Source organism: Sturnira hondurensis, unplaced genomic scaffold (genome assembly GCF_014824575.4).
Source record: "Sturnira hondurensis isolate 20B ecotype Veracruz unplaced genomic scaffold, ASM1482457v3 Scaffold0004136, whole genome shotgun sequence".
Classification (NCBI taxonomy): Eukaryota; Metazoa; Chordata; class Mammalia; order Chiroptera; family Phyllostomidae; genus Sturnira; species Sturnira hondurensis.
Window position 1 is genome coordinate 27,567,209 of NW_028076767.1, and position 10,800 is coordinate 27,578,008.

At 51.2% G+C, this 10,800-nt stretch overlaps 1 protein-coding gene across 1 annotated transcript; it reads right to left on the minus strand.

The window, feature by feature from the left end:
• Nucleotides 1-4,062: 4,062 nt before the first annotated feature.
• FITM2 (fat storage inducing transmembrane protein 2) lies at nucleotides 4,063-10,207 on the minus strand. The gene is made up of 2 exons (XM_037044117.1): nucleotides 9,967-10,207; nucleotides 4,063-7,202 (listed from the first exon to the last, which is right to left on the minus strand). The coding sequence occupies exons 1-2, from the start codon at nucleotides 10,137-10,139 to the stop codon at nucleotides 6,587-6,589; spliced, it is 789 nt and encodes a 262-aa protein (XP_036900012.1). The 5' UTR covers nucleotides 10,140-10,207; the 3' UTR covers nucleotides 4,063-6,586.
• Between the last annotated feature and the right edge of the window lie 593 nt (nucleotides 10,208-10,800).

Sequence of the window (10,800 nt, forward strand, 5' to 3'; positions counted from 1 at the left end):
GCATCTGGTGTACTTGCTATTTCCCGCTCACTGGGAACAGCATGATGTCAGTGTAGTGGATTGGTGAGTTCTTATGGGGACACCAGGCTGATCCAGGCCTCTACGGACTAGATGATGGCAGAGAACAGAAAGGCTGACTCAGGCCCAAGAAAGTGAAGTAAGAAAGCGAAGGTGTACCGCTGCCCTGCCAACTAGAGCTAATGGCTTTTGGGGGCCCTCACTGACAGAACATTTTCCCAACCAAGAGCTGGATGAGAAATGCCAGAGAGTGTGCTGATTTGCTTTAAAGTGGAAACCATGTCTAAAAAACTGCACCACCTGATGGAGTTACAGTGCCCACGCTTCTGAGAGCCATTCACTCAGGAAAAATAAATCTCAACAATAAGCAGCCTTCATAGATGCCCGATATCCTAAAGCCTGTAAAATATTTTCCCCTCCAGGAGTTCATCAAGCCAATCAAAGACTAGTGAGGTAGAAAGAATTATCCCCGTTTCGTAGATGACTGACAAGCCCGGAGAAGCTACGTGACTCACCTAAGATCACACAGCCGTGGAGTTGGTGGGCAGGGTGTGGACACAGTCCGCTGGCTCACGTGCGATGTGCCCAATAATGCCGGCTGAGAGTCACCTTATTACCCCCCCCATTCGCTCCTGCACTGTCCCCAGCAGCATGGGGGCACCCAGCAAACACAGCATGCTCAGTAAATGCAAGCAGAGGCAGGAAGAAATGAAAGGAGTGATTGGGAAATGGGCACAGCAGCTTGGTTGAGCAAGGCCTGAACACCTTTGCTCCAGAAATTAAGATGCTAATCAGGGTGGCTCCCAGGCCCTCTCCTGCCCACTTACCTCTGGAGCACTCAGACACACATGTCCCCGGCAGCCACACCCTGGCAGAGAAGAAGGGAAGAGCCCAGGCTCCATGATAAGGCCTCCAGTTCAGCTCCCCTCAACAAATACGCAGCCTGGGAACCAAGGCCAGGCCGCCCTTGGATCGCCTGTAAGTGGACAGCACCCCCAGCAGGGGGACCTGCTTTCCTTGGCCAAAAGGACCCCATGGATCCCCAAGTACCCATTCCTTTGGCTCTCCTGGAAAACACGTCTTGCCCTCCGAGACACCCTAGTTAATCTGGAAGCCAGATTGCTGTCTTAGGGACTCTGTTCCCATGCTAGGTCACTGGGACATGGCCTTCCACTCTCACTGACCACATTATAACTACTGCTGAGCTGATTGACATTAAAACATTGACATGTATGAGGTTTCTCTGTCCTGGTTTTAGAGTGGTTATGGTAATGAGGACCCGTCAGGGACTTACTGTGCCTTTGAAAGACACTTTATGGCTTAGCACATGCTATATACATCATGTCCTGTCTGAATACTTTATACATATCAGTTCATTTAGTCCTTGCAACAACTCTATGAGGTAGTAATTACATTATCCCCATTTTAAAGATGCGGAAGCTGAGGCTGAGAGAGCAAGGAACTGTTGAAGGTGACACAGCCAATGAGTAGGGCAGAGCCAGAATTAGAACCCAGGCAGCCCGGCTGGAGTGCATGCCAACCGCCCCACTCCTTAGCTTTGCTGAGTGCTCTGTGTAATCAATCACCTCTGCCTGAGCTGTGACGATGTTGGGGTGGTTTGGGGAGCGCTGTGCTGCTAAGCCCAGCACCCTGTTTGGAGTCGCTCACTTCACTGTGTGCACCCAGCTAGGCTGTAAACCCCCTGGAGCTCCCATGCCCCTGACTTAATGCTGTGCCGAGCACAGTGACGGGTTCACTCGATGCTCCTCAACTCTTGGGCAGTGAATGCGGGATCACCCCCATTTACACTTCAGAAACAGAGGCTCAGAGAGACTGACTCGATCGAGGGGACACAGCTGTAGGTTACATAGCACAAAACCGAGTGGTTCTGCCTTCGAATCCACTCTAACTGGAGCGTCCTTTATTCTTTGTAGTGACTGCATTATGCTGCTCACACAGGATTTATTCAACGGATTGGCATTTGGGGTCTTGACCATTTTTCACTGTAACAAAAAGCCGGAATGGAATCTTTTTACTTGTCTTAGCCCATTTCTACAAGCATTTCCATGGCTCCAATCCCCAGACTGAGATTGTTGGGTCTGCACAGTTCGAGTTTGGACAGTACTAAGTTACCATCGAAACAGGTGGTGCCGCCCTGGCTGGTGTGACCTGGTCTGTTGGAGCGTCGTCCTGTGAGTGGAAAGGCTGTGGGTTGGGTTCCAGGTCTGGGTTGCAGGTTCTGTTCCCAGTCAGGGTGCATGCAAGAGGCAACTAACTGATGTTTCTCTCCTTCTCTCTCTCCCTCCCTTCCCCTCTAAGCATGTCCTCAGGTGAGGATAAGAAATAATAATAAACATGTAAAACAAAATACTAAGTTGCTGGGGAAAAAAACGGGGTGTGCCCATTTACCATGCCCCCTTTCCCCGCATATGCGAGTACCTATTTTCTGTGCTGTGTGTTCAACGTTAAGACTTGCCAGAGACTGTAAGGGGTTTCTGAGACAATTTCTGAAGATGACTATACTGCAGAGTTTTTCTTAACAACATATGTTCTCCTCAATAGCTATCAGAGACGGTTTGATTTTGGAGACTTTTTAAAAAGAACTCTGCTGTGGTTCACCCCTCTGGGAACTAAGTGCCACTTCCCGAGCCCAGTGAGTCCACCTGAACCCATGCGATCAGGTCTGAACTACACGCTGTTGATGCAGAAAGAGGGGTGTGAGAAAGGGCACCTGGGACAGCGGCGCCTGCACTCACTGGGAAAACAGCTGCCGCCTCGGCTGTGAGGGGGAGTTTCTTTTCATGCTGTTCCCTAAAATAAAAGTCAGAACCAGCTTGGGAAGAGCTTTTCATCAAACAGCACAGAGAAACAGAACAGAGCAGAAGAGTTGGTGGGATGATTCATTCCACTGCTGTCTATTACCAGGTCCGGAAACTGAGACCCAGAGATGCTGGCTGGCTGGCTCAGAGTCACACAGAGAAGCAGAAAGCGGTGGCGGAGCCCAGCTCACAGCCAGGGGGCGCTCTTTATGACAGCAGGGCACCCCACGATGATGTCCGCTGACAGTCCTGTCAGTCCCTTCTTCAATCTCCACTGATTCCGGAAACGACGGGAAAGTTAGGTTTCTGGAGAAGGGACGTCTGGATGGAAATCAAGGCAGCCTGTCTGCGTCCTTGGGCGTGGCATTCTCACTTCCCAGGATGCCCTTCTCTGCCTAACCGCTTGTACTCCTCCTCATCCTCCGAGACCCAAAAGAGTCCTTAGGGTCTGTGAAAACATTCCCTACTTTCCCAGAGCAGCTGGTGGCCCCCAGCTCTCTGTCCTCCCGCCCTGACTTTCACCAGCACGCGGAACACTTTATGGTGAAAATTTCTCGAATGGAGAAGTGTACCAAATTTCTCTTTGCGACCCCAGCACACACCTTAGGCTCCAAAGGGAGTGACTTGGGACCAAAAACCCCACGAGGCAGCAAGTCTATCATCCTTCCCAGCTCCTGGCGTGTACAGCACAGACTCACGAAGGTTCGTCGCTGCTGACGGAACCTGAACAGCGAAAGTCTCGCTGTGCGAGGGGATTCTGATCCTGGAGCCGGTGAGCTTTCGACAAGCACTCCCTGGGAGTGCCCAGCAGGTCGGGCTGGCAAAGAGTGGGCCCTACAAGGCAGGAGAAGCCTTCCACTGCATCTAGGCCTCCAGGACTCGGAGCCATTTTCAAAGATGACCTCATCTGAGTGAACTTTGTGACTGCTCTTCAGCGTTACTCTTCTTCTGCCAAGAAAACTGCTCCCAAATCTGGTCGATCCAGATGCCAGGACTCCAAGACCCAGACATGGTGGAGGGAAGGAGTAAGTCACGCTAAGAAATATATGGCTGCACACATATTTAGGTTACAGGAGAAAAAAATACCTTAGCTACAGCCATGAAATACCTTACAGGGAAGAAGTGGCTCAAGAAAGAACTCGTGCCACTTTCATAAAGTGGGCGGAGCTCTAGGGGTTGTAAACCTCCTTCGGGGAACTAGAAAGGAACACACGAAACGCTGGGATGTGGGATTTCATTATCTCCAGTTTACTTAATTTGCTTGTTTACACACACGATCTGCGTATACATAACAGTGGCAAGAGCCATTCTCTAAATACAGTCTCGTGCTCAGACTATGACAGATGCACGTGGAAGACGAGGCGTCGGTGAATGAACCCCGACAATGAAAGGCAACAAAGCACGGCAGCACCCTGTGATCAGATGGCCTCGGATGGGCCTGGGGACAACAGACACTTTCCAAAAGACACCACAAGGCCATTTCAGCAGGAGACAGAGACCCCAAGTGGCACCCAAATGATCTTAATTCCCCTGCCTTCTCTGGAGGAGCCAGAAAGTTTTAAAGGGCTCAGTCAAGAAAGAGGGGCGGGGGCTTCACCTCTGCTGGGCACGTTACATGCTCCATTTCCTGTCACCCGACAGCATCACCCCCACTGTACAAACGAGGAAAACGAAGCGCGCCCACGGTCAGGCAGCTCTCAGTCCTGGTGCCGGATTGGAACCCACATCTCAGGTTTGCCCAAGCCCGAACTCGGCTCCGCGAAACCGTCTGGCACAGAGACAGAGGGCCCGCTCCCAAGGAGAAGGCGCGGGTGCTAAGGATGGACAGGAAGCAGCGGGAGACTAATCAATGTACAAGGCTCGGTAACAGACTCTCTCTGCAGAGTTAACTGGATGCTGAGCTTGAATCAGACCCAAATGAGAAAAACTGAGATTGAAGTATGAGAAATGAACTTCTGGAGTCACCCCATGCCTGTTCCTTTTTGGTGTTGAACACGAAACTTTGGAGATTTCAATCCCTTCCACAAGCCCCTGCCATCTACTTCCCACACCCACTTTCACCCCACTCCTACTCCAGAGGGCCAAAAAAATCTCGTGGGGCCACTGCCTTTTGCCAATGCTTCCAAAGCACCAGGGTGGCCCCTTCGAAATCTCATTGCTGGGGTGTCTGCTACCTTCTTTGGGTACAAGGTAACTCACCTCGAAAGGTAACTGGCAGCTCAACAGGATATAAAGGGGGTATGAACCACATATTTTAAATACATCATTATATGAAATACAATTTACCTTGAAGGTTTTCCAGAGCTCAAGCCCCTAATGACCTAAACTTGAGTGAAGCCAGTGGAGTTAAGCAGTACTTATCAGTCCATGCTATTCTCAGGCTTAACTGTGGGGTGGGGTGGGGCGGGGTGGGTTGGGGGGAGCAGGGGGAATCAAAGAAGCTTCCCTTTGGACGATTATCCAAAATGCAAGGGGCTCAGTTTGAAAGGCTTAAGGAAACAGTCTGGGGAGAGGAGGGGGTATCTTATCACAAGGGATGTAACTGTGCCTGCGTGGAGGGGGGAGGTGTGGGATTTCTAGCCCCTCCCAGCAAAGACGACAAAATGACAGGTGGGAAACTGAGAAGGGCCATAAAGGGGACAGAAAAGGTGATTTCAGGGCCAGGAGAATAGGCCCAGGTTTGTTTTGCCTTTGATGGCAGTGCAGATAAGAGGGTGGGGCCAAGTGATAAGGACATCTTTTCAAACAGCTTAGTGTCGCCATCAAAGCGAGTGGAGGACATTTTCCTTCACTTCTGACTTGTCATCGTCTTATCCAAAAGGTAAAAATGCCTTGGGCCACAGGAGACCTCTGCGAACACTGGTCAGTCTATACCGAGGACATGTGGCAAGGGAAGCTTCTTACAGAGGGAATAGCCCCACGAGGTGGAATTTAATACCATCAGCCAAGAGTTTGGTTTATAAAAAGTAAGTTAGTGTTCTAAAAAAAAAACCCCTCAAAGCAACCTACACAGGTGCCAAAGTGCACCAGTGGAGATGTCAGTTATTTTCAGTTTTGTCGACAAACAACAAATGCTATAGTTACTAAAAACCATACAGCACTCATTCAAATTGGAAGGAAAAAATGTAACCTTATTGCTCCTGACACCAGTAAACAATAGACAGATGGAAACTTATCACTGTTCATTAGCCGAAAATCACCCAGCATTCACTCACAGAGGTGCTCCATGGACTGTTCTGGTAGCTGATCACAAGTCGGGGGTAACGGTTAACAGTCCACGGACAACACCAACACTAAAACCACAGTGGCTTTCAGGCAACAGTTGGTTGTTTTTACCAGCGGGAAATACTGTTAAATAACAGCATTAACAGCCATTAAAACAAATGAAAAACCAATTAGAATCAGGGAGAGAACGAAGGCAGTAGAGGAAGCTGAGGCCCTGGCTTCCCTGAGTCTGTCTTCTCACTGAGCCTTAGCCTTGCCCTCTGGGAACAAAGGGACAGTCCGGATCAAGGTCAAGTATTGCAGGGACAAAAAGTGCCAAACTAGAAGCAGTGGTGCTTGTGACACAGAGTGACGCTGCCAAGAACCTCGGGGACTGAGCTCGCTCCACACTCTCTACCGCACCTACCAAAACTGCCTGGTAAGCCTCCTCTCTGAAGGGGGGTCAATAATTTAGTCAAATAACTAAGAAAACACATGAAAAATGTATTAGCCATTGTCCTACGGTCACTCCTTTTGTTTCCCTCTTATTTCTTGTGACTGTCTTGCTTCAGAGGCGCACTGGAGCCCTGGGGAGGCAGTCCCGGGGAAAAGGATTTCAGATACCAACATCTGTACGTCCCGTACCAACCCAGCAAGCCGAACACGGTGCCGCACACTTTCTGGAACCAGTTGTGGAAGTAAACGGTAGTGCAGAGAAACATCCACAACCAGATGAAGGTCAGCAAGCCCAGCGCGACGACCAGCGTGGTGATGGTGGTGTGGAGGTGGTGGCTCCGGTCGGTCTTCACCTCGTGCAGCACAGCCATCTCCTCCACAATCATGAGGGTACAGAAGGCCAGCAGGAAGCAGTGGCCTGAGATGTCGAAGCCATGCCAAAAGCCGCCGGCGCTGAGGCACTGCTGCTTGCTCTGGTGCTCCTTCCTGATGCCCTCCAGGGCAGGCGACTGGTAGCAGCTGCCCGTGTAGTGCTCCACGCTGGAGAAGAGGGCTGTGCAGACGTACCAGATGGCCGTGCCCACCAGCAGGGTGAACAAGCGCTGCAGGACCAGGACGGCCTTGCCTGTCAGGTGATAGTTGGTGAGGGCAATGAAAGGCAGGAGGAGACAGAAGGTCCAGGCCCAGGCCAATTTGACAAAATACCTGGCAGAGGAGGAAAGTGGAAGTAAAGAGAGGGGACATGGTAGAAAGGGAACAATGTCACGACCCAGGTCTCTGAACTCTCAAGGGAGGGGAAATGAGAAAGGCTGACGAACCTACAGATACTAAGTATTGTAAATGTGCTAACTACTTAATCTTTAGCAAAGCTATGAGATGGGGGACTGTTACTGTCCTCACTTACAGATCAGAAAACGAGGCACAGGGAAGTATCATGTCCCAAGTGGAGCTCCGGAGTGGTGGAGCTGGGATTCGAATCCAGGGCCCGTGATCTTTTCACATACCTTCGCTTTCCCATAGAACACTCACACTCTCTGGGAGGAAGGTATGGTTTGCTCCAGTTTATGGCTAAAGGATCCGAGGNGATAGTTGGTGAGGGCAATGAAAGGCAGGAGGAGACAGAAGGTCCAGGCCCAGGCCAATTTGACAAAATACCTGGCAGAGGAGGAAAGCGGAAGTAAAGAGAGGGGACATGGTAGAAAGGGAACAATGTCACGACCCAGGTCTCTGAACTCTCAAGGGAGGGGAAATGAGAAAGGCTGACGAACCTACAGATACTAAGTATTGTAAATGTACTAACTACTTAATCTTTAGCAAAGCTATGAGGTGGGGGACTGTTACTGTCCTCACTTACAGACCAGAAAACGAGGCACAGGGAAGTATCATGTCCCAAGTGGAGCTCCGGAGTGGTGGAGCTGGGATTTGAATCCAGGGCTCGTGATCTTTTCACATACCTTCGCTTTCCCATAGAACACTCACACTCTCTGGGAGGAAGGTATGGTTTGCTCCAGTTTATGGCTAAAGGATCTGAGGCTCAGAGAAGTTTAATAGCCCTGACTGAGCAGCTCAGTTGGTTAGAGTGTTGCCCAGATATGCCAAGGTTGTGGGTTCAATCCCTGGTTGGAGCACATATAAGAATCAACCAATGCGGCGGGGAGAGAGCAGGAAGAATCAACTGATGAATACATAAATAAGTGGAAAAAACAAATCAATGTTTCTCTCTTCCTCTATTAAAAAAATCAATACATAAAATAAAAGTTTAATAACTTGCCCAGGGCCACACTCAACACAGATTAAGCCAAGGTTTGGCGAATCTCAAAGCCCATACCTTGTCTACACCGTGGCTCTTTCCTACAGAGCAGAAAATAATCTCGGAAAAGAGGCTGACTTCGCCCTGGAAGACCCAGACTCAAATCTTGACTCTCGCTTCATTTGTTACCACACTTCTCTAGGCCTGTTTCCTCGGCTGGTAAATAGAATCGAGGGAACCAAATGGTTTTTTTAAACCCCTGCCAGGACCCATGATTCACTCATTCCTTTCCATGAATTAGCACAGGCTGGAAACAAAATGCCAGAATCCCCGGCTACTGGCATACAACAGGGGCTGACTTGTCTGCCAGGCTGCTTGGCTCCCACACTCATCCAGGCCAGATAAAGCGGCAGCTGCCTTGTCTGCCCCTCCTGTGCGCATCGAAGGTGGCTGACCTGGGGCCCAGCTGCAAGCGACTTGGGGCTACTACCACTCTCATAATCTATCTTTAGCCCAGCTTCCCTGGTGGGTAAGGACGGTGTGCCAAGGACAGAATAACCCTTTCCTGGGCTCCAAAGGTTTTTCAGGCACCACCTAAGGGCCTGTCCTAAAATTCTTCCCTGAGTCAAATAGGCGAAGATCTTGCCAGAGCCAAGACCTGTCAGGCATTTGACAAAGCTGCTGGCCAGAGACACCAGGGTTTTAAGTCCATAACCGGAGTTGGGTTGATTTGGGGAGATACCACTGACTCTGTAATTCTGAAGAATCTAGGCCCACATCAAGGAAGAACTTTAATCTTTCAGAGTTTCCCTACTGTGTTTTGTGCAATCAATTTAAAATCCAGGAGCTAAAAAGAGAGAGAGAGAGAAAGAGTCCTGGCTGGTGTGACCCAGTGGGTTGGGCATCCTACCGCAAACCTGTGTCCCAGTTAGATCCCCATCCCCTGTCAGGGCATAGGCCTGGGCTGCCGGCCAGGTCCCCAGTTGGGGGCGCAGGAGAGGCAATTGATTGATGTCTCTCTTCCTCTCTTTCTCCCTCCCTTCCCCTCTGTCTAAAAATAAATAAATAAAATCTAAAAAAAAAAAAGAATAAAAAGGAGTGAGTGGGTGGAGTTAAGGAGATGTCGCAAAGAGCTCGGCTGGGATCGCCTTCCTGGGCCACTGCCATAAACTTTGAGTGGCTGACGAGGTCCAAGGAGTCCAGGAGAAAGGTCACAGGCTGGAGGGTGCCGCTGCTCCGCGATTACCTTGGAGTACCGGCCATGCCCTGGGCTGGCACAAGGCTCTCAAAGGGGTGGGGGTGGGGTGGGGGAACAGGCCTTCCACAGGTGGTGATGGGACTGTCACAAGCTGCGGGGATGAGACTTAGGGTGGAGGCTCGGGGACTGACACGAGCAGGAGAGGGGAGCAGCGACACAGGCTGGGTCGCCCCCTTCCTGCCCTGCCATCCTGCATAAACGCAGACACACACACAACCCTGCTGGTCACTTCCTGCCCTGTGGAGCTCAGGTTGTCGTGTTTGGGTGTGCAGAGACGAACTGCTAGTGACACTAGCTATCCCGGGTCCCTCGGTCGAGACACTCGTGCAGACGCTGTCATGACTGGGAGAACTTCCCCTCCCAATGACTGGTCCATCAGAGCAGCTAACCCTCAGCTCTCGGGACGAGGCGACAGCGGGTCGGCTATGGCGGGGACAGGAGAGGACCCGGGGCGCACTCACACGTTGAGGACGTTGCGCTTGTTGCTGAAGTAGGTCTCGGGCAGCGGGGAGACCTCCTTGAGGACGGAGCCCACCAGCGTGGAGGACAGCAGCCCCCAGGGCAGGTAGCTCCGCACGGCCACCCGCACCAGCGTACACCGGAGGAACCAAGCGCAGCGCTCCACATGATTCATGTCGAACCTCGTCGGCCACCGTCCGCCGCCCTGTGCACTCTGGGCCACCGTCCCGCTTTTTACCCCGAGCTGCCACTGCCGCCTCCCTCGGGCGCAAGCGCATGCGCATGCGCCCCCACCCCACTGAGGAGCATTCGCCCTCCCCCTAGTGGCCACTGGCAGCCTCGGCCGCGGACCTGTCGCTGAACTCCTGGCTCCCGTCCTCTCGGTCCTCTCTGTCCCGCCACAGGCGACGCGCTCCAGTGTGGTAGGTTCGTACCTCAGCCTCGGCGTATTTTTCTGGGTAAAAGCTGGAGGCGAGGCATCAATGCAGCACTGTGGGAATTAAAGCAGTGGTTACAGCATCATTTCGTCTCTCGTGGAGACTGGGACACACCTTCTCCACCTGAGCCTTAGTTTTCTGTCCTGTAAAATGGGGAGAAATCAACCCTCCCCCAAAATTCGTTAATGAACTCGAGGTTCATGACGGTGTGATCCAGATATAGGGACGTGAGATCAAATTTCATTAGAAAATAAATGCGTAAAATAACTATTACATTTAAATTTTGTATTGTTAGACTTATTTTCACTTTGAAACACCTGCATTGAGTGGAAATGCTGGAGCGGGGCGGGTGGCTGTCAGTGGAGATCAGATAAGGGTGTTGGAGACTCAGTCACGCCG